General features: G+C 42.7%; 1 protein-coding gene across 1 annotated transcript; it reads left to right on the forward strand.

Moving 5' to 3' along the window:
- The first annotated feature begins 321 nt into the window (after nucleotides 1–321).
- Nucleotides 322–22,809, forward strand: ip6k1 (inositol hexakisphosphate kinase 1). Its single transcript, XM_035151157.2, is given in 10 exon segments — nucleotides 322–500; nucleotides 11,458–11,712; nucleotides 12,008–12,153; nucleotides 12,256–12,382; nucleotides 14,705–14,945; nucleotides 15,298–15,479; nucleotides 16,048–16,223; nucleotides 17,775–18,008; nucleotides 19,035–19,349; nucleotides 19,352–22,809. Coding segments are annotated over 8 exon segments (1,593 nt in total). The 5' UTR covers nucleotides 322–500; nucleotides 11,458–11,712; nucleotides 12,008–12,036; the 3' UTR covers nucleotides 19,553–22,809.
- Nucleotides 22,810–23,799: the final 990 nt, after the last annotated feature.

Raw genomic sequence — 23,799 nt, forward strand, 5'->3', positions numbered from 1 at the left:
CCAGAATAAGTACTCCATAGTATTTGTGTCAGTAGTCATAATTATGATATAGTAAGTCATAATTATGAGATGGTAAGTGTATGTGTATGGATCTAGATTTTGCAGATCTGAGTTTATTGTAGGGACCAACCTGTGCCAAGGGTCTGATGTGAAACCCCCCCAGCCCCAGGAGGAAGAAGGTGGCATTAAATAGGTGTAAATATAATGGATTTAGTTTAATGATGGTGTGTGTAGGTTTGTGTAGATGTCGGTATGTAGGGACCAACGTGTACCCCAGGAGGAAGCAGCTGTCGCCGCTAGGTGGCGCCAGGGGACCGACCCAGTGCTGCAAATGAAGCGTAAAAACCAAACAGGCTGCGTTAGCTTCCCTGTCATGACGTCGGGATGTTTTTCTTTCCTCCGCCGTCAACGAGACACCGAGCACCGACACCCATGAAGCCCGTCGCTCCCTGATCCGCATCCAGCGTGAAGTCAGCCCCGCGCCCCGCCCGGTCCTGGAGGTACGTTTTCAACGGGGGCAGCTCGGCGCCGCTCGCCGGAGACACTGCGCAGCGTCGAAACCGCGGCGTTAGCCACTTAGCTCGGGTTAGCATGCTCGGCTACTTTGACGGCGGGCGGCGTCGAGGTAACGCCGGTGTTTTCCCACCGGTTTCCGGGGCCGCAGAGCCGGAATAGACGGGCTGCGGTGTAAAGTAAGACGACGGGACACGATGTTCGAAGTTGTGTGTTCATTTGTGCGCTGATGTGCGATGCGTGTAGCAGACCCGGCTAGCTAGCGTGTTGCCAGGCTAAGGTCAAGAAGCTGGCCGGTCTGACAGCTAACGCTAACAAACATGGTTCCTACGAGCGAGCGAGTGTGTGTGTGGACGTGTGTGTGTGTGTGGACGTGTTGTGTGACAGCTAGTGTCGCAATTACACAACCGCTGGTTTGCAACAACACAATCCGACGGGTCCCACACTGGAGCCCGGAGCGGTGTCGTGTGCAGCATTGAGAGGTGGGTGCCTAAAAGTTTGATTAGCTTGAAGCTAGCTGCTCGTGATTATAACTGAGGTCAGGTGTAATGCACTGGGACGTGTTACCGTCGGTAATTAGCTTGTTGTTACTGACGGGAGGATATTTGGTTTTATCTTCAGCTGCACAGAGGACGGTGACCACGCTGCTGCTTGTGTGTGTCTGTTGTCGTACTCCTGATGCAGGTGTGTGTTGTCCTGCAGCTCCACACTGACCACAACACCAGGAAATCAACACTTTTTAAATCCCTAACGTTGACGTGTGTGTCACGGTGGGAGTGAGTGGTATGGGTGTGATGGGTGTGATGGGTGTTTTTGTGCCCCTGTGCATTAACCAGTCTTTCCTCTGACATCCCCCCCAGTGAGCTGACTCCACCTGTGATAAGTCTCACATAGCTTGACATGCTGCCCCCCCACTGATTATTACCCTATGACAGCATTGTTAACATATGAGAAGAAGGAAGCAGGTCACTTCTCCTCCGTGTGCCTGGTTTCTCTCACCATCACTTACTGTCACGTCATGGGCGTGTGTCCAGGTCTCTGGTCTCAATAGTCAGGGATCGTAACAACTGCAAATTTCCGTAGAATGTACTTTGATTAATGTCAGTGTGGTAGCTACAGAATCGCTACATGACATTTTAGCCCTAGTTTTCACCTCTAGTAATTCTGTTATTTTCAAGTTCAAATCGCCACAGTTCCAGAGATGCTCCATGGGTGTTGTCATTGAAATGGCTTTATTTTGTGTCAAAGATGCATAAACTCACACATTTTCTGCTTTAAATATAATGGCCTTAAGTGTGGTGTAATGATTTTGGTCTAATATTGAAGTGTATGGATCTTAATTTTGCAGATCTGGGTTTGTGTAGATATTGGCATGTAGGGACAAAGCTGTGCCCAGGTTCTAATGTGATTTAACTGGAGTTCGTGTTTGTGTGTGAAACTGAAGCCTACGCAAGCACAAAGTATAGACCCACATGTTTTGAGACATAAATCCGTCAGTGCTCGCTGTATACCTGTATTTTTTTTTCTTTTATGGAAAGTTACTGACTGATCAGTGTCAGAGCTGTCACGAGATGTGGTGTTGACCACTGAGGGAAAAAACATACCTGACGAGAATATGGAGGAAGTTTCCCTGAAACAAGTGTACTGTGTGAGTGTTGTGGTGATTGTTGACAATGACAGATGCTTAGATTCCCCTTGTTGTCTCCTGGTGCTGAGTTCAGTGCCAGAGGACATCTTTGTCACAACGCTACATTTGAGGGATAATCACTTAAAATGTGAGATATTGTTTAAGTGTCAAAAAATACATCTACGTATGTACCTATGCAAATCATAAGCACATCACAGTTACTCATTTTATATTGTCTTTTTAGAAATCTGTACACCTCAGTTGAAAAATGACTGTGACTCCCTCTTTGTGGGCCTGTTCCATTTTTAGTTGGATTTTTCTTGAAAATACAGATGATTTTATTATGACAGTGTCAATATAAAGTATCTAAAGTTTTGTTTAACAAAGTCAGTATTAGTGCTGAATCTGCTGATACTTAATCTGAGGTAAATTTTCATCAATCTTTATTATGGAGATTAAAAACTCCTCTTTTTCCTCCTGTACTGTTGCGTTCGCTTTTACAGAATATATACAAACCTCAGCCGGGTTTTGTGTTTGTGGCTATGAAATCAGCGTCGAATGTCACCAGACTTAAAGAAAAAATAACGTGACAAAACCTCTGTTGACCCACTGAGAGATATATATATATATATAACATTTTGCTTTTAGTATATTATTTGGTCCTTTCCAGGCAGTGAACCAACATCTGTAGTGCTCCTGCCTCTGCTTAATCCATTGTTTGTAGAGCAAGGACGTAGGAAAAGATTGCATGTGCTTTTGGTATGAATGGGTACGTGTAGATTATTTAACAGTGGAACCCATCCAATGAGGAAGGATTTCTAAGTTTGATGATTACTTTTGGGCTCAACACACATTTATAGTCAAGACTTTACGACAAGCAGTTCTCCATGCCTGATATAAAACCCTGCTTCTGACAAATAGTAATTCGTTACCTGTAGCAGTAATAAATAGAGTTTAATGTTACTGTTATTCTGTCAGTGCTGCTCTCAGGAACATGAAGGTGACTTGGTGAATAGAAAATCTGTATAGTAGAAATCAGATGATAAAAATGAACACACAAATGAAAAGTTTTCCTACTGTGAAGGAATCAGTACACAAGACTTGCATGTTAAAAATTAACCCACAATAATATATTTATTCACACTCACAGTAACACAGACCTTTCTGCAGCTTCTCTACAGGTGTGTCTCAATTCGGGGGCCGTTTCCTTCGGAAGCCGCATTTGTAGACCAATTATGTCCCAGCGGTGCGACTAGGCTGTCCCAATTCGAAGGGTCCTCCAAATGTGTCCTTCCACCCCTGAGCAATGGTGGCTCCACTGGGTAGATGCCTCCCAGACCAACATATCCCATAATTCATTGCGTTCCGTGTCAAACTGTTTTTCAAAGAGCTAATGGCGGCAAAAAGCAAGGCAAAAAAAACGAATGTTAGTGCTCACCCAAACAGCTAACGGGACACATCTTTTTAATGCTTTTAATCAACCAAAGAAAGTTTTCGTCCGTAGCTTTGTTGCTAGGCGACGGCTGTAAGGGCAGGACAAGCTGGTGACGCAATAGGAAGAGCAGACCGTTTCATTCTGGTACAGCGATGCTGTCTGTGCGGCCACGACGTCCGCTGTGTAGACTGGGTCCTCAAAAATATACTAGATTGAGACAGAATTCGATTCAATTTCCTTCTGTCCCAATAAACTTCTTATACTAATCCAATGGCTTGGCCCTAAATCTTCAAACTCTTTATACGCCCATTGACCTGATGTGAAAGTGTAATCAGCTAACTGACGTGTTGTGAGTTCTGGTCGCTGTGGAGACTCCAGAGTTTTAGGGGTTGTGGTGAGGGGGGAGCCCAGATGGTAGACATGTGTGGTCCTGGTGGTTGTTTTGACTCATCCTAGCTGAAGTCTCACCCGGATTGTTGATAGGACAAATTGTTCTCCCCTGTGTGTGCGTGTGTGTCACTCTGCAGCTGTTGAGTTCTGTCTGGGCATCCTGGCAGCATCTGTGTGTGTGTGTCAGTGTTTTTGCGGTTTTCCCTGTCGTAGTTTGTGATTCTTGGGACAGACAGATGTGTTTGGGGTTCATCTCCCGCAGGGCTGCATCTGCGTTATGCAGAGAAAGAGCTGGATCGCTCTTCTTCCCCCGTCTCCTCACTTCCTCCCCTGCTTCCTTGTCTTGATCATTAACTCATATTTTTCTAGATAGCTATTTCCTTTCCTCCTCTGTCCCTTAGTTATCTCCGTTGTATAGCTGCAATTATTAGTCAATAACTCAAAGGACTCCTAATACGTAATCAAGTAAAAAATACCTAGTGTTTCTGTTTAAAATAAACTGAATTATAAACCGTTATGAACTGCATATTTTTGATGTTTATTATCACTTCTCGCTCTGGGAAATGATGCCAATTTTTCACAAAAACAAAACTAATCTGTAGATGATTTTCCTCCTCCCTCCCTCCTCCTCATTACCTCCCTTTTTTATTTACACTTAAACTTGACTGTGTTTCCCTCCGTGTCTCCTGGATCCTTCTTGTAACTTGTGAGAACAGCACATGTCAGCAGTAGCAACCTCCAGCCCTTATTTAACACCGTTTAGCGTCGTTATGCTATGCTTCACTAATGCAGCCACTCAGCATGTAAACACCAGCTGCTGAGTTAAGAGATGATGATGATGAGGGTCAAGTTGTGAATGATGATGCGGGTGTGGATGATGAAGATGATGTCCTGGCCCTTGTCCTTGGTTGTGTATTGAATTTGGGGATTTATCTAGAAAATTGAATTTGGGTGACTGGAACAGCTCCAGACTAGGATTTCTAAATTTAGAAGAAAATCACCAAGACAAGTTTTTAAAATGTTGAGGTCAATTAAAGTGTTGAAATGGTTTTACAGATATTTCCTGCAGCAGGTATAGCTTCCGTATTCGGCTGCAAATTACAACATTTTCATCGTTGATCCACGTGATGATTATTTTCACAATCAATCAATTTTTGTTTTCTGTTTTATGACAGTGAAAAAAAAATGTGTGGTGCAGTGGTTAGCACTGTTGCCTCAAGTCTGATGGCCAACCAGGGTGTGTGGAGTTTAACCATAGACTGTAAAATCAAATCAAAACAGACTTAATTATCATTTTGCCAGACATACAACAGTAGTTGAGGCAGAATGAAATGACGTTTCCCTTGGATCACACAAACAAAAAGAAAAATAATCTATTATTGGCTACAGTGTAAGTCATAAACCCCAACACGTAAGTGGAGATGAGTTGTCCTCCTGTCCAAAGACATGCAGATTAGGTTAAATGGAGATTCTTACTTGGTGTGAATGGTTGTTTGTCTCTGGATGTCAACCCTGCGTTACCCTGGAGACCTGTCTAGGGTTCCCCCGCGTCTTGCCTAATGTCAGTTGGAATTGGCTCCAGTTTCCCAGTGCCCCCAAAAATAAAATGAAATAATAAGGATATTTAAATCCCTTTCTGTTAAAAATACATCTGGCCAGGCGGGATGTATCGGTCCTGATTAGGGTTGCGAAATTCCGGGAATATTCAAAGTTGGAAACTTTCCATGGGAATATACGGGAATAAACGGGAATTAACGGGAATAAACTGGAAATTTTGTGGGTAATTTATACTAACTGTATTTACCTTGTCATATACAGATATAAATATAAACATTTTGTTTTGTCATAAGCTGATTTGAGCCCTGAGGAAACTTTGGGCACTTGACTATATGCTTCTGCATCTTTGTGGCATTGTTAACATAGGTCTTTGCACAGTATTTGCAAATGTACACAGCCTTTCCTTCTACATTGGCTGGGGTGAAATGTCTCCACACATGAGATAGTGCACGTGGCATTGTTCTGTAGAATAAGATGAGAAAAAAGCTTGTAAAAAACACTAATGCAATGCCAGAGATATAAATAGTTAGCTAAACAATTGGAATCGTCTTTAAAAATATTTTACAATTGATGGATAAATGAATAGAAATAGGTTAGATGAACAATCCTCAATCAGCATGCTTATATATTTTCCCCAGTAATATCATCAAAACTTCCCTGACTAGTCCTTGGGCTAATGCAGTAGTGTGGCCTCAATAGCCCTGCTGTAGTGTGCAGGATGCTGGGCATTATCTGTGCATGTGATGGAGAAATGCACAGTGCAGGGTTGAAATTCAACGTGCAGCGTGTGCTGCATTCCATACATCTTTAAAATAGAGTTTTGAATTATTTTTTTATTGCTCAGCGTTTAATTTGCGAATTTTCAAAATTCCCAAAATTCCCGAGCTTAACTTCCCATGGAAAGTTTCCGGAAATTTACCGGAAATTTTCCGCCCCTTTGCAACCGTAGTCCTGATGCATGTCGATGTTGTTGACCTCTGACAGATTATAATCTGATTAGCTCAGATGATTTTAATGCAGGTGGAACAGGTGTAAGCACTTTCAGTTAACGCTCACACGGGAACATTTACTGCTTTTCTATCTGATAAAGGATGTTTCAGGCAGTGAGACTTAAAGCCAAGATTAAAATCTACATTTTTACAGTTGTTAAAATATTTTTTGATGATTAATTGAAAAAAAAAATGCAGTTAAATAAAGTGGTCTGCAATGTTTTTTGTTCTTTTTGTCTTTATTGAGATGCTTTAACAAAATGACGGCAAACAACAGGTGATAGAGTTTACTTTAAAACATGAATTTATTAATTTACTGTGCTGTCGTGTTTGACAAAGCAAAAGCAGCCAGCAAACCTTTACTTTTTAAAAAGCTAGAAACAGCATATGTTTGACATTTAGGTTCAAACTGGTTCAAATTATTACAAGGCATAACTGAGACTTTGAAGAACAGCTGTAAAAATTACAGCTGTTCTTCAAAGTCTCAGTTATGCCGTAAGATCAGATGCAACTTGCTGCTAAACTACTCACTTCTACGCTAATATGTTCGGGAAGTCCTTGATTGGCTCTATCTCTTGACTTGAAGGACGGCAGGATTTCCTCACACATTCACAAACACGCAGATGATCAGTAAGTCAGAAATAGCACCTTAATCAGTCTGTCAGCATCGGAGAGCTGCAGTGAGCCCACAGCTTTGTCCCGGTGATGGATGATGATGTAAGCTATGTTCACACAGATCCTCCAAGCTGATTGGCTGTATGCTCAGGCCATTCATCGAACCTGGCAGAACACAGGGCGCTGATTAGAGATCTGTTTGTTGTGAGTAGTGTGTAGTTGTTTTGAACGTGGAATCGCCCTCCTCCAGACGGACGATGGGGAAACTCGGCTTTGATTCAAAGTTAACGTTGTATTGAATTAAGTCGTGTCATCAGTTGTCTTTGCGCTGCAGGAGGTGGTGGAGGTGTACCGGAGATGTCCATTCACTTCATAACATCTTTCTATTATAGCTGATTTTAAAAAACCTAGCTACTGCAACAAGTAGTCAATTCATTAACTGCAAAAAAATCGGTAACGACTGTGATACTTATGTTCTTGTTATAAAATGTGAGGATTTCCCCCTTTCCTTTGCCTTATGCAACAGAACCCTGGTGTCTGTCTATTGGTTATACAAACAAGCATCTTGAAGGTATTACTTTGGGCTGCAGGAAAAACTTTTTATTTATTTTTTGTTTATTTCCTGACAGTCGACATTGAAAGTAATTGCAGGCGTAGAAGCAACATGACAGTAGACAGCCTTAACACAAAGGCTAAAAAACAACCTGATTGACAGAAAGCAGAAAATGCCAGCCGCCCTGACGTCAGTGCAGACGTGCACACGCACCCTTAAAACTACTAAGGATGGGACATTGGATTTTACTGCTTTGTTAGGATGTAGAATAAAATATATGGGTTTTGAAACTGTGAGGGTGGAACAACCAAATTTGATTACACATAAAGAGAGATGCATAGACAGGTAGGATGTCTTAAATTAACATAACAGCACTTAAGTATATATCAAGAATCAATACGATTCTTTAAATACTGCCCAGTTGTAGGAGAAAGGATGGTTGAAAGATAGGAGGAGATGAAAAGAGGGGATGTGAGGTAAGGGGGATTTGAGGAGTGGGATGAAGGAAACAAGAAGAGGAGGGAGAGAGGAGTTGTCCTTGACTTTGCCCTCCACCAGCCTATTCCCAGCCCCTGCATCGCACTGCATAGAGGGCGCTGCCTCTCGGAAACACACACCTGTTGTCTGTGTGCCAAGAGTCATCGACGACAACACGAGCTACTAACATGGACCACACGTCCGCACTAACACCTGCTCTTCACTGAATACTCACCTCTGAAGAAATATATCTGAAATTTAAACACAAACGCATCTCCCCGTTTTGCATAATTTCATAGTTACATATCCAGTCCTCAGAATACACACACCTCATATAGCACAGGTTTTGGTTCTTGTTACATTAAAGTAGAGCCTAATTTATCAAATGGCAGATAAATATTGGCATATATGAGACTTTCATGCACACTGGTATCAGCATTCATGTTTGTCAATATGAAAACTTTTATTTACAGAAGAAAGTATGAAGAAAAGATACGATCAGATCAGCTGATGTATCAATAGTGGAAATTGTTTACTCCCTAATATCTGAAACGCCCCCTAAAGTTTTAAGAAGTCGTTCTTCCCTTGTATCACCTGAAATACAGATTTCTGTATGAATTGGACACTTTTCTCACATGGAACCCTTTAGGGGGTTTAACAGCCTCATTTGATACAGTACAACAATTAAAATTCAACGATGAATAAAATGAACACATTTCCATTTTGCATGTGATCTTCATTTATAAATAAATTTAAAGTTTATGTAATACCCTCTGGTGTCACAGAGACCGTGTGTGCGTGTTGTCTAGAGAAATGTTGTAGGTCAGGGATCATCACGGCGATTTCCCTGATCTCAGAACATAACACATGTGGCCTGATGTTTACTGTTTGCTGCTAACTTTAGAATTCATTGCTCATGGGAAACTCTCTCTCTCTCTCTGTGTGAGTGAGTGTGTGAGTGAGTGAGGGAGATGAGGGTCCAGTGTGTGGTTGTAGGAACAGTGTAGATCAAGTCATCTTTTTGTTTTTACCTTCATGACATGTTGGAAGTCTTGCGGTCCGGCGCTTGCAGCTTCTCACGTAAGCAGCTCACATTTAGTTTTTCTTCTTTCATCTCTCCCCTGCAAGTCAGGCAGACGCAGTCGGTTGCTGACCTCAGTGATATCGTCACAACAAAAGCCTTCCTGTGGTGCACCGCTGCTATTACTAAATACTTGAAATTGATACTTGACAGTGAACAGACCTGCACAGTGTTTTTGACAGTGTTCATGACTAACACTTTTTATCATGGCGGTGAGAAACAAGTTCTTACTGTTAACAACAAGGCTTTGTTTTGTTTTTACGGTCACCAAACAGCACGCACTCCGTTCTTGTGGATTGGAGTCTTTTTAATATGCTGCAATTTCAGGGGCAGAGTCAATGTTTTCCTTGCAGAACAGATTGTATTCAAATAACTAACTATTGCTACAAGTAGTTTTTCTTTTCATTATTGATTTATCTGTAAAATGTGAAAAAATGCCCCTCGTAACTTCCCACCAGACTAATCCATAAAACGTTTTATTCACTCTTTTGAATTACAAAGTTAATGTCATGAACGTGCTTTCACAGATGACTGAGATTAGTTGGTTACAGATTTAGTTTGAGTCGTCTTAAAATAAAACAGGAAGGAAGTAAAACGTGAAACTACTAGATGTGTTGTTGAAGACAAATACTAAATCATTGAAGGAGAACGCAACATTAGATCGTTAGTGAAGTATTAGCTGTCCCACACTACTGTCTGTTATTTAATAAAAGGATGTGTGATCAAGCTCCTTGTTGAGGTAAATCACTACGTTTTCTATGTATTTCTATGTGTATTATAAACCTACACCTGCTAACAGAACTTAAAAGGTTATATTTAACCTCACCGTATTAGTTTCTGTATTTCTCTCCTGATCAACAGAGCTCGAAATAAACGTGTGAGCTTGCTCTCTTGAATAAAATAGGGAAATACTTGTTTACATGTTTTGACAAATGTCTCAGTGTCTGAACTCTTATTTACAGAGGCTGTTTACTGTTTATTTTGAGCTCACATCTTGATATAATTAGTCGAGCATCGTGAATCACGACAATCTTGACATTGACCAGATGATGCCTTCACACACACACACACACACACACACACACACACACACACACACACACACACACACACACACACACACACACACACACACACACACACACACACACACACACATATACACACACAAGCAGGCTGTGACATCATTAGTAGGCCTGCTTCGCTCCTCCAATCCTCTTCTTCTTCTTTGTTCCCTCAGCTCTTCCGGTCTCCCGCTCCTCTTTCATGCCATCTTGTCTCATCTTCAGGCAGTGATGAGTCATGATCGGGCAGGAAATTATGACAAATTATACAAGAATAAAATGACAGGTGTCCACATACTTGTGGCTGTTTACTGTAGTGTGTCTACTATGGGTCCTGATCCACCTGGACACAACACCGTGAATTCAATTCATGAGGTGTGTTGTTGTCTCTGTTGCACCCCTTTTTAAAACCGCTCAAATAGAAGTAATAAAGCTGCTTCTGGCAGCACTGAAAACGACATTCTCATGCAGATCTTCCCTAATTTACATTTTAGTGATGACTCTCAATGAGAGCAGTATAATATAAAATTAATTAAATCAGATCATATTATTTCAGGAACCTTCAGTTGATTAAATGGGAAGATTAGAACAGACCTCCTGTATATGTTGAATGATTTGCCGCCAATAAAAATCAACATGTTCACTAAAATAAATGCAGAGCTCTTTTACATCTCGAGCAGTTTGATGTGTTAATTTTGAAAAAAAATCTGATGTCGTCCTCTATTGTTATCGTCACCAGTGTCATTTTTTCAAATGCTAATCTTTGTATTTTTTATTTTTAATGTGTGTCAGCAACAGATGAGCTTTGATTTCATCCTGTATTTGTGTAAATGTGTTTCTGAATGCTGATTGAAAAATCAATCATGAATCACAATATATCCTCAGAGTACTGGTGGTGTTTTAAATTTGAAAAATTGACTTTCACATCATCAACAGGACGTTGAAGGTCCAAGGGGAAACAAGGAGTTAAAATAATTCCACAAGTGTGTGTGTGTGTGTGTGTGTCTGTCTGTGTCTGTCTGTGTGTGTCTGTGTGTGTGTTTGTTGTGTAAGGCGACAGGAAGCTGCCTTGTTCATAGTTTTGGCTTCACAGCACTTTTACTTTACTGTCAGTGGCCACATTTAACAATTTAATTTGTTCTTCCTCTCTCTGCAGGAAGTGGTGACCTTGCCTAATTGACACGCTGCTGCTACTGCCCGCTCCCCATCTCTTGCCCCCCCCACCCCCACCCCCTGTCGTGATTGGGTCTCCGTGCTGCCGGCGGTGGATTGGAGCACTCTGATTGGAGGTTTTGCGAGGTGGTTTTTCGGTCTGGCGCCGCCTCCCCCCGGGGCCGGCGTGCGCTCCCAGCAGCCCGTGGTGCCCTGTGCCCCCCTTCCCCGTCACTACACAACAGAGCCCATGCCCAGGGTAAGACCGGAACCCTCCTGATGTATAACACTGGTGATGTGACAATCAAAGGTTTTCAGTGTTTCCCTTGTCAGCACCAAAACAGAAAAGAGTTGCTAAGATGTAGCTGCTACAACACTTGAGAGGAACATTATTTCCTTTGACTGGTAGTGTAAACCATTTGACATTTTATTCGGATAAATCCCAGGACATTGGCACTAACACCAAACATTTTAAATGACACCCAGCCACAGTACGAGCAGCGGCCTGAGCAGAACTGTGCACCTCCTTGTTAAATCCTTCCTCTTCTCTGCAGGAGGAGGCGCAGTGCGTCTGCCAGGAGCCATGTGCCTCCCTCACACCAACAACATGGACAACAAGCTACAGGGTGCGGGACAGGGGGGAGGGGCTTCACTTCGACTGCGACCAGGAGGCGTTCCACTGGAGCCCTTCATACACCAGGTGAGAGAATTTTGTGTGTTTATAGAAAAGTTGTAATAAAGAGAGAGCTCCATGTTGACGTCATCATCATTTTTACTTTTGTGTGCGTGTGTGTGTGTGTAGGTGGGGGGTCACACCAGTATGATGCGTTACGATGACCACACAGTGTGTAAACCTCTGATCAGCAGAGAGCAGCGATTCTACGAGTCTCTGCCTCCAGAGATGAAGGAGTTCACACCTGAGTATAAAGGTCAGTGCAAACCTTGTTGTTGTTGTTTAGTACCAGTGGAGACAAGGATGCTGGATTTGTTGGTGAACTTATTCCCTCAGCTCTATCATCAGATGGGCCTGTTTGTGTTTTGGCTAATTTTTCAGTTGGGTTTTTTTCATGTTTGCATTCGCACTAAATAATAAAAGAAGATAAAAGGAAACAAATATCTCCGGTGTGGTTTACAAAGTGGAGTGAATGGACCCTCAAGAACCAGACGTTTCCCATACAGGAACAAAAAGAGACTAAATAGGTGGACACAACTCAGAATTACAAATTGGTTCTGCTGCCTCTAAGTGGCCAGAAATCTGTTTATTGTGGATTCAAATTGTTGAAACTGACCCTGAGGCATGTCCTCTGCTGTCAATCTCATAACTGGAAGGTCAGCGGCCTGTGACTGTTTGAATAGAAGTGACTCGTGTACACGCTCTCACTGCTAGAACAAATCATTTTGATGGAAATGTTGAAAATACTAACTAAACTAGTCGTGTGTAAGTTTTTATTTCAACTTCAGCTCCAATGCACTTGCCTCTCATTGAGGTTTGCAAAGATGTAACTTCTTCATTTTGATGACATTTGATTCAGACATTATGTGATGTAATTGTAGATTCACATTTTTAGCTTCGCCTTCGGTTCTGATCTTGTGTTGCTTTCAGGGGACCTCAGTCCTCCTCCGGCTGCCCTGTTATTCAAACAAATCTCTAAAAACCAGACGGACAGAAGAGTGGGAAGGAAGTACGGATGTTTAATGGCATTAAAGTGGTTGAGCTGCTCTGCTCTTCATCACCAGGCACATACTGGAGCTGGTTCTACTTTCCTTTGCTGTAGTAACAGAACCAAACACACTTTGACAGTCACTGTACACACACACACACACAACTCCTCCATGTAGGCAACCTATTTAAAGTTTTGGCGAATTGTGTAAGAGAGGAGATAATGACGAAGATAATGAAACATTTAAATGGTGGACAGGGCCGAGGTAACACATTAGTGATGGCTCTGTTCCAGTTTATTGTGTCCTGACACTAACTAAACATATTGTGAGCATGTTGACATTAGAAGTTAACTCGACGCATCGCTGTGTCTAAGTGCAGCCTCACAGAGCTTTGGACATGACTGTACATGCTGATATTATTTTCCACAAATTATGATGGAAATTCTTACTATTTACTGACCTGTTATTGACTTAATGATGAATCAGTCTGAATGAATCCTGGAATCATGACTTAAAAATACTTCCCACCTTTCCAAGTCAGTGAGCTTCTTTACATGAGACCTGGTGGATATGTTCCCACTGCAATGATCTGTTTTCTCACCAGTCCAACCTGCTGGTGCTGTTGGTTCTAGTGCCCTGACACCATGAGACTATAAGGAGTCTATATTTAACCCTGGATCTTTGCCCTACTACCATTGTCCCACTGGTTTAATAACAAGAGACAGACAAACAGCTGCCTGACCACGACTTTCTGAACCTGTCAAGGTTGTTTCAGCCAGAAACATTTTGACTCTGTTTGATATGTGACTCCTGAGTTAAGATTTGGAGAAGAAGAATTTGACCCGACAGATCTGCCGGGTTTATAAACTAACAGAAATCAGATACCGTAGAACCATGGCGAGCCAGTAAGTGGATCTTAAATTGAATTCTGAAAGATAACCGTTACACAGTGGAGGATTCACGAGACGCAACTGATGCGCTGTGATTATTATCCTGGTTGTAACACGTGCAGCTGAATTCTGATGAGTTGCAGTCTGTGACTTGTCCGAGCAGGAAGTCGGGATCTTCAGCGGTGCTGCATGAGCCAAAGTTTCATGAGTTTAATGTTTAACTAAAAGAGGCCTGATCTGATCTGAAAGGGACCAGGGGTTTGTCACTTTGGACTGGTAAGATCTGAGGATAATTGGACTTTATTAAAAAATGATCAGCAGATTGATAAAGATGGAAAAAAGCAACTCTGGCAGCAGCTTTGCCTTCACTTCAAAGGGGAGCAGTCACGTCGTCCATCTTTATATTCAGTCTCCAGATATTAACAAACTGCATTCCACAAATGCAGTTTGTCAATATCCACTTGTATCTATGCTAGTGTTAAACACATTAATGCCCAGACCTGGGACTGGCAATACAAGATACTACAGACCAGCTAATATGCAGCCATCGTTTGTTACTTCTGCCTCTAAACTTTACTTCTGCTAAACTTCAGGAGGGACAAACATTATGCAAGTTGTTTCACTATATGTTGTGGGACGGACAGTTAAATAAACGTGTTATCTGTTATCTTCTGTCTGTATTTCTCTCCGTCCTGGCAGGCATGGTGCTGGTTTGTTTCGAAGGCGACTCTGACGGCTACATCAACCTGGTGGCCTACCCCTACGTGGAGAGCAACATGGAGGGAGGGGCTGGTGACCACGAGGAGCGTGAACCTCCCGAGAGGGAGCAGCCGAGGAGGAAACACTCCCGCCGCAGTCTCCACCGCTCCTCCTCCTCTTCCGAACACAAGGACGAGCGGTCTGACCGGAGGGAGTCACATGACACCGACACCTCTGAAAAGTAAGGTCATAATAAATAAAGAGATTTTGTGTAAGCAAACTTTGGAGGCAACTGATTTCCTGTTTCATTTCTGTTTTATTTCACTGTAAACTGAAAGCCTTGGGGTTTTGGATTGTTGAACAAAACAAGTCATTGAAGACTCTAGGAAATTAACTTTTCCACTATTTTCTGACATTTTAATGATGTTTCTTGAGTTGAAAAGTTCACATCTATACATTCAGTAAACTGGCTGTGAATATAAACTCGGTCAAACTGATGTGAATAATTTATGTCCTTCGTAGATGCAACAGTTTGATGTGAGTCCCCTGTGTTAAATTTCCCGTGTTAATTATCCTCTCCCCTCCTCCTGCAGTCTTGCAGAGCTGAAGAGTCCCAGGCTCGACCCAAAGATCCACTCCGACGTTCCCTTCCAGATGTTGGACTGGAACAGTGGTTTGACATCAGAGAAGATCAGCCATAACCCCTGGAGCCTCCGTTGTCACAAACAGCAGCTCAGTCGCATGAGATCTGAGTCCAAGGACCGCAAGCTCTTCAGTATCCTCCAGCAGCCAGTCACATCTCACACTGATAGCCAAAACAGTCAGGGATTTCCAGAGCTTTCATGACAACCGATCTTATGTGATGTAGCAGAGTTACCTGTAGAATAAGAGGGAACTGTAGCCTCTGTAGATATGAGTGAGGCTGTGACGAAGTAGGTTGGAATGAAAGTGAGGGTTGGAGGTGACTGAGGTTATCGGGTTAAAGGTGGCGTTTTGATCTTCAGCTTCAAAGGGAGCAGCTGCAGCCGCCAGGAAAACAGCTGAGGAGAGTGAATGAGCAACACACACAATGTCCGCAGCTCAGCATTTCATTTGAGTCAAACAGATTCAACAAGGCTGCCGTCATTTGGGTTTTAACAAACAATATTTAGCGTTTAAAACTATTTAATACATTCTGTTCAATTCAACTCAAGACAAAACTTGCTTTGGTTTCATAGTAAGCTGTGTTATATTTGCATCTTTCCTCTATTCCCCCCAAAAAACTCCAGATTGGGTAAAAAATACAAAGGGATGTTTCGGACATCAAACAGAAATTGGCTCCTTAACTTAAGTGTCATAACCAGAGTTTCTATTGTTGGAGAATGTGGTTCATCACTTCTCTTACCCCTGCATCCTGGACCTGAAGATGGGCACCAGGCAGCACGGAGACGACGCCTCCGAGGAGAAGGCGGCCAGGCAGATGAAGAAATGTGAACAGAGCACTTCAGCGACGCTGGGGGTCAGAGTGTGTGGCATGCAGGTAAAACAACAACTTCTCTACTCAGTATATCAGACGGTCAGTCCAGGACAAACCGGAAGAAGATAAGACTTTATTATTCCCCAAGGAAATTCTTGTTCCAGCACGTCTAAGATAACAGTACAGAACAATACAAGTAGAATAGAACACAATAAAAACACAATAAAACATTGAGGGAAAAATACAAGTGAAGATAAAAATAAAGACTAAGTATTGTAAGTGAAATCAAGTGTAAAGAGAGAAAGTAATACTTAACTAAAGTGGCACTAAGTAGAAATGAAATGATAAAGGAGTAGGCACTGTGGGATATTGCACATGATATTTAAGTTGAAATATATTATACACACGCACATTATATTTAAAGCAGTTGAATGATATTGGTGTTGCTCCACCTGTTGTTCACGTAAATAGCGACCCCCCCCCCTCTCCCTTCTTCTTGCCACTGGGGCTGCTACTCCTGTCCGCCTGCACTGACTAGCGGCGGCTGAACTCACGATAGAGTCCGGTATGTTTTCATGAAGCCGTGTTTCCGTGAAGCAGAACACTCGCGCTCCTTGTGAGTGATGTTAACTCGTCCGTTTTATTCGCCAGTGATCTAATGTTCCCCATAACAATAGAGGGACGATACGACCAGTATGTCCTCTTCCTTTGCCCTCGTCTCCGCCCAGCTCTGCAGCTCTGGTATTTCCTCCTCCGCTCCTTGGGGGGACTTTATGTCTCTCTCCGGTCATGTCTCTCTGTCAGAGGCTCATCAGCTTCTCCCTGGTGTAAACAATGGAGCCCTGGCGCTCCTCCACCAGGATGGAGATCCGGCATTATTAAAGTACTCCCAAGTCCGATGAAAACGAAAAATAACATGTGATAGCACATTGTATGAGAAAAAGTTAAGTTAAAAACACATAGATTTTAGTTTCTAGTTTTGTCTGGTGAGGTGGAGAATCTATTTATGTATTTGTGCTTTCAACACTATCCTTTAGTTATACTTCTTATAGTAGTGCTGGCCCATCTGCAACTCTTAGGTTACTTCCATCATTCACGCCTGCTGTCCACACAACTCTGGAGGTTTTCAAGCCCCTAAAATGAAGAAAGAAGAAAACTCTGTGTTTTATTATGGACGGGCAGAAACTGTGACATTTAAAAAAGATGACGTAAACGCCTACGCTCGCTTCCTGATCGCGTCTCGTCGGTCATGATTTAACTCTCAGAGGTGAACGCAACATTTCATTCGTCCAAAACAGGAAATTACTGCTCTTAATATTTTCTCAAGTGCTGTTTCTCGTTTGTAACATTTTCTGCAACTAAGCAACCAGCTGCCGTGTAGACTGCTTCCTGTTTACATCGGCATGTGCACTCCCAGTGCATGTGATGGTCATGGGATTCGCCATTTCCGTTGTGGTAGTATAGACATAGATTACTCTTGTTGCAGGTACACACACATCACAGCCATATATGTAATGGACACAGTTTGAGTAGTGGGATCTGATTTTATTTTGAATGTGAACAATCGTACTGTTATTGTCATATGTTTTAAAGATTCTCCATCTGTGTGCGCAGGTGTACCAGCTGAACACCGGTCACTACCTCTGCAGGAACAAGTACTACGGCCGCGGCCTGTCGATCGAAGGGTTCCGCCAGGCCCTCTACCAGTACATGCACAACGGAAAGGGCCTGAGGCAGGACCTCTTTGAGCCAATCCTGAATAAGCTTCGCAGCCTGAAGGCGGTGCTGGAGAGGCAGGCCTCCTACCGCTTCTACTCGTCTTCGCTGCTCATCATCTATGAGGGAAAGGTGAGTCGGGAATTAAAACACTCTGACAGTGTAATATTTATACTTTTGTGTCAAAATGAATCTCCCTATTTATGAAGAATTATTCTTTTATTATCATTTTCTCACACTAACAGCACTGCAGTTTGTAGATTTGTAGCCTCATTTTCTATTAAAACGAAAATTCAGCAGTTCCTTATTTCATGCAGGTTCAGTGAAATGTGTGCTCTGTGAGAGGCTGCTGTGTCTGCATGTGCCACCATGAATTTACACCATGGAGGTGAGAGATGAAGCCCAGATTAATGTTTGTTTACATGCCACAAAAAAACTGAAACTGAGGCAGGATTAGCGACCGGGCAGAAAGGGCAACTGTCCAGATCCCCCGGACCCACAAGGTGACCTATGCAGCAATTAGATTAAGCACAAACTATCACGCTTGGCTATATATTGATCCTGTTTCTATATCCTAGTTTTTATCAAAACATTGTAAAATGTTATTTTCCTATTTCCATTATCAAAAATCCAGTAATACTGTGAACATCTATGTTGTACCCTGAGAGCCTGAAAAGCCAAACTATTAGTTGGGTAACATCATGTTGCTTAATATGAGGAAGGAAGTTGCTGTCAACGCCCAGTATCAACATTAAAACAAGAGTTAATATATAACTGCGGCTGTGAATACTTGACGGCTGTCGTCCACTGAACTTGCAAGACAGATTTTTGTCTTTTCCTGGAATTTGTTGAGAGCAAAATTATAGAATAATATTAAGATGACCCTGATGGAAACGTGTTTTTCTGTCAATAAATCAATGCATTGTAATAAGTTGTTTATCAGACATTTGATGGTATAAATGTAAACAAACAAACAAACGGAGGAGGACGAGATCATTTCCTCCTTGGCGGTGATATTGTGTTTCTGCTGCCCTCTACAGGCTCCGTCAGTTGTTTTTGGTATAATAAAAACATAATTGTTGTTTCTCAGGCTGTGGCACTGTGATAATGTTTTATTATATTCATACTGATCAACACTGTGTTTGATTATCTCTGTAGGAATCTGGGGGCCCCTCAGTCCTCAGCTCTGGGCAGCATCCAGCCTGGCAACAGAAGCCTCCTCTGGCCCCGACAGAGCCCGGCCCCGGGCCCTACACTCCTCCGGCCCCCGACACCCCCCGTCAAACGGACATGAGCCAGAAACCAGACCCGGGGTCGCTGTCCTCTCAAGGGTTCGGACCAACGGCTCCGCCCTCCCCTGCCCCTCATCCCCCCCCACAAGCCCCAACCACCACGTCAGACTGCTACTCCTTCTCCCCCCCTACACCCTCGCCTCACCCCCGTCCAGACTCCTCCTCCCCGTCCTCTGCTCCCAGTTTAATTTCCTGCCCCCTCCTCCCGCCCCACCAAAGCAGCCCCCCCTTGTGGACGTTCGTATGATCGACTTCGCCCACTCCACCTTTAAGGGTTTCCGCGGGGACACGGCGGTGCACGACGGGCCGGACCGGGGCTACATGTTCGGACTGGAGAGCCTGGTCCGGATCCTGGAGAGCCTGCGGGACGGCAACCTGCCATAGCTCCGCCTACACTCACACACACTCATACACACACACACAGACTCACACACTCATACACACACACACATACTCATACACTGCTCTTCATGAGTTAGCTTAGGTCATGCTGCTGAGACGTCTCGGCTGTAAATATGGAACAGGGTTCTCCAGGACGTCCCCATGGAAACATGGGCATTCTACAGGAAAGTAGTTACTATAGCAACGGTCAGGAGGTGGGACAGTGGAGCTCTGGAACACCTCTGCACCACACACACCGGTTGTGCATCTATACTTGTGAGGACCCTCGTTGACATAATATAACCTAAAGTTAACCATCACAACTAAAGCCCAAACTGCAGTACTCACCTAAAACCCAAACTTTACTGGCATGAGCCCTTTTCAGAAGAAGCTCACACACACAATCTTTTTCAATCACTGACAATGATCAGGGAAATCACGGAAATCTAAAAAACAAAACCTTCTTGGTGGAAGTAATGAGGGCGACTGAGGTCCTAACACCAAATGAAACATTGAAGGATTTAGGACCAGACGAGGTTCCCTAATGGTCCTCACAAACATAGACAATCAACAGCAGACAGACACACACACACACACACACACACACACACATACACATACACACATACACACATCCTGGGAACATTTATCTGTGGAGCTGCACCGTGGAGGAGAGAAACAACCAATCAGCTGAATCCCAGGGACCGCCCACTGAAGTTGGCCAACAATCACGTAACTCACCCCCTGACACCCCCACCCCTCACCCCCCTCATCACCCCTCACCCCCCTCACCCCTCTGCCTACTCCTCACTCCTCTTTCTCTACACAAACCAAACCCGGACAGGTGAACAGACTCTTTCAGCGTTACCTCCATGACGCACTCAGAACCACACACAAGCATCTGTTAAAGCAATAGATGGCGATGATAGATGGCAACTTTTTTTCTCGGGCAGTGCAGAGGGCGACGTCGCCCACAGGGAGAAGTGCGACAGAAGTTTGCATCATAGCAGTTAGACTTTAAGGAAAGAGTATAGATCATTTTTAAAAAACGCTATATGTCCGTTTTTGGGGCTTAAAGTAGTCGGTGTCCTGTGAAAATCATCCTCTCTATTGTGTCAGTGTCAGTTTCCCAAATCCAGTCTAGTGATATTCTATATTTTTCATCCTGTCAACAAACCCCATGAAAATGCATCCGATTAACATGTTTCAGTGTAAAAGTCTGATAGATCTTATTTCTTTGTGCCAAAACACGTCACTTTTACATTGGATCACATGTTCCGTCAAGTTCCCTTACACCACCCTGCTGCTGGAAACACTCACAAAAGACCCCAATACGTATAAATGCGCCGCTGAAAATAGTCCCCAGCAAACGCCCTACTTCCTGGTGTTTGTAATATTTGCTAGAAAGTAGCGAGACAAGTATTTTTTAATGAAAATGTAGATATGTGTATTTTTATGCTTTTATTTTCTGGCTGACGGGAGAGAGATGATCAGAAATGACTCGTGTCTGCACTTCCACCCCTGAGCTCCTCTTGGAAGTTCATCCTTGAACGTGTCGGTCAGCGGCCAACAATAATCTTCCCACAACCTCCGTTCAGCAGCTGCTCCGGAGCTTTCAGTCGGCCGGTGAGACGCCTACAGATCGAAAGCTCGAGATCAGCTGTTAACTTGACTTTGTGGTGACAATTAGAGATGTTTCCAAAACACTTTCCTGCTGTTTTGAAGCAGCAAAGAATTGGTGATTACCAGGAAAGGGACAATGCAGTTTTATCTGGGTGAAACTAATATACTTTAAAAATCGAATATACTACTAAGACATGGTATTGGATCGTTGCATAGATTTGCGTAGTCGCCGATCTTTCCCTGCATTTTTCAGTGTTTTCTGAACAAAACGTCGTTAGTAATAATGTTTTAATCAAATTGTTGTTTCTAATGTCAAGAAGGAACTTTCAATCTTTCAAATGTGAGGATCTTGTGAAATGTAAAAGCTCCAGAAACAGCTTGAACTCTGAGGTGGTTTTGTTGTGTCGACTTTAACTTTCATGAGGGAAACGTGTATTTACACAGGGTTGAGAACTCAGAACGTTTAAAGAGACGCGTTGTTGGTTTTTCATGGGATTTGTTGACATGATTAAAGTGTGGAGTGGTAAAAGCCTTATTCTGTGCACTAGAGTGACATGGTGGAATAACAGGAATATTTAATGTCAAGAATATTTTTCTGATATGTCAAGTGTGCAAAAAAAAAAATGCACAAAAAACTAAGTTGTGATATAATTTGCTTTGAATCATTATTAACAGAAAACCTGATGAATAATTAGACAAACGATGATGTAACTATCGTTCAGCTCGACACCAAAAAAAAAAAGTAAAGAAAATCATCCTCAGGTCAAAGTTGGCAGAGGATGTTATTGTTTTATATCTCATGTGATAGGTCAGATGAGATGGTGTCAGCCAATCACAGTCCAAGTTCCAAAGGGAGGCTGGTCGTGACGCCGCACCGCCCCCTGCTGGACAAGAACAGGAACTTAACCCCAGGAGCTGGAATAGAGCAAATATGAATATTTTATTTTTGGTTTATCAAGGTGATAATTTATTTTTTTATCGTACCTTTACCCATATGTGGGGGCAAATGTTCTGTCTTTTACATGTCTCGCCCCCTAAATGTATAAACTGTAAAGAAATTAAGACACTGTGTGAAAAGTCACGAGTATAAGCAGTATTACTCGAGCTAACTCAAGTCTGTTCCATTTGCTGCAAAGACTCGGCCTCAGTCTGACGTTGATTCTGCATCGACAGACAAAAAAAAATTGATGTTTCGTGAAGAAACACACGAGCAGCAAATCCAGACCTGAGTCTGCTCACTGAGCCCGACACCTCTGCCTGCTGCGGAGCCGCTGCTCTGGTGGAGCGCTCTTCTTGAAAGTGTGTGAGTGTGTGCGTGTGTGTTAGAGCAGATGTAGACGCCATCTTTAGTCTTTGGTTTGTTTCACTTCACATTTAAGGAGTTGGTAAAGAACTGCATGCACGTTTACGTCCTCCTGTTTGAGTCATTTTTCAGCACAGCGTCAAACGGTCTTGTTACAGTCCTCACAGAGTCTAACGCAGTGACGGTCCACGTGTCCTCTCAGATCGTGATATTTATTCATGGATATTAGCCTCAATGACTGATCAGAGTTATTTAGCAGCATTTTCTGCATCTGACATTGTCCTGTTTGTTAGAACAGTGGAAGTAAGTGAGATTAAATCTTTCCAGAAGCTTTTGGGCTCGTGTTGTGTTTCCTGTCTGAACGACCGGGTCTGATCCGTGCAACAGGCGAAGACCTCGGATATTAAAGAGGTTAAAAAAGGTTCATGTGAAATGGTTTTGAAATAACACTCTGTTCTTCTCAGTCACTTTAATTAGTACTTATTAATTATTGAAAACTAACATCTCAACTGAAGTCATAGACCTCTTCGTCTTCACATAAGAATCTTAAACTTATACTGCGCCTGCTTCCTGCTTCATGTTTCATACCAACCCACTTTAAGTCTGGCACTGACACGTCTGTGAATTTCAGAAACACAAATATAAACAAATACTTTCTGTGGTGACATCATCCTAATCACAGGAAGAGCCTGGATACACATCACCAGCAGTCAGTCACGTGTTCAATTTAAATCTTGATCAGAGGGGGCCAGGTTTTATAAAGAGCTCGATGAGACCCAGATGTTTTTCTCACATTTCATCAGACGATGCAGACTCGTGAAGACAGAGATGATGGAAGTCTGTGGATTTGGACGGAGGAGGGAGACGGTGAGGTCTGACGTCCCCATCGAAGTTATTAAATGTACTGTGTGTAATCTTTTTGACCTCCTGCTCTGTATCGTCCACATCTGTTGTTCTGTGAAGTCTCAGCAGAGTTCAGATCAGATCAGTGTGTCGAATATAAACAACAATAATAATCCTGAGTCATTCAATATTTAATATCTTTATCTTTAAAGCTTATTTGTCCTAAAAGAAATCTGAACATCGTCCGACAGAGGCTGAAATAAACTGGTTTCATCACAAATCAAACTAATTTAACTTGTCTTACTACTTTAAAGTAAAAGTAAAAATGTAATCACAACAAAATAATCTAATAAGAAACTATCTTTATCTTCTGTCATCAGAATTAATAAATAAAAAAGATTTTTCTTTTATTAAAATAGTTTTCAAATATTTAGTTCACAGTTGCAGTTTATCCACTGATGTGTACTTGACTGTTTACTTT

This window comes from Hippoglossus stenolepis, chromosome 3 (genome assembly GCF_022539355.2).
Source record: "Hippoglossus stenolepis isolate QCI-W04-F060 chromosome 3, HSTE1.2, whole genome shotgun sequence".
Lineage (NCBI taxonomy): Eukaryota > Metazoa > Chordata > Actinopteri > Pleuronectiformes > Pleuronectidae > Hippoglossus > Hippoglossus stenolepis.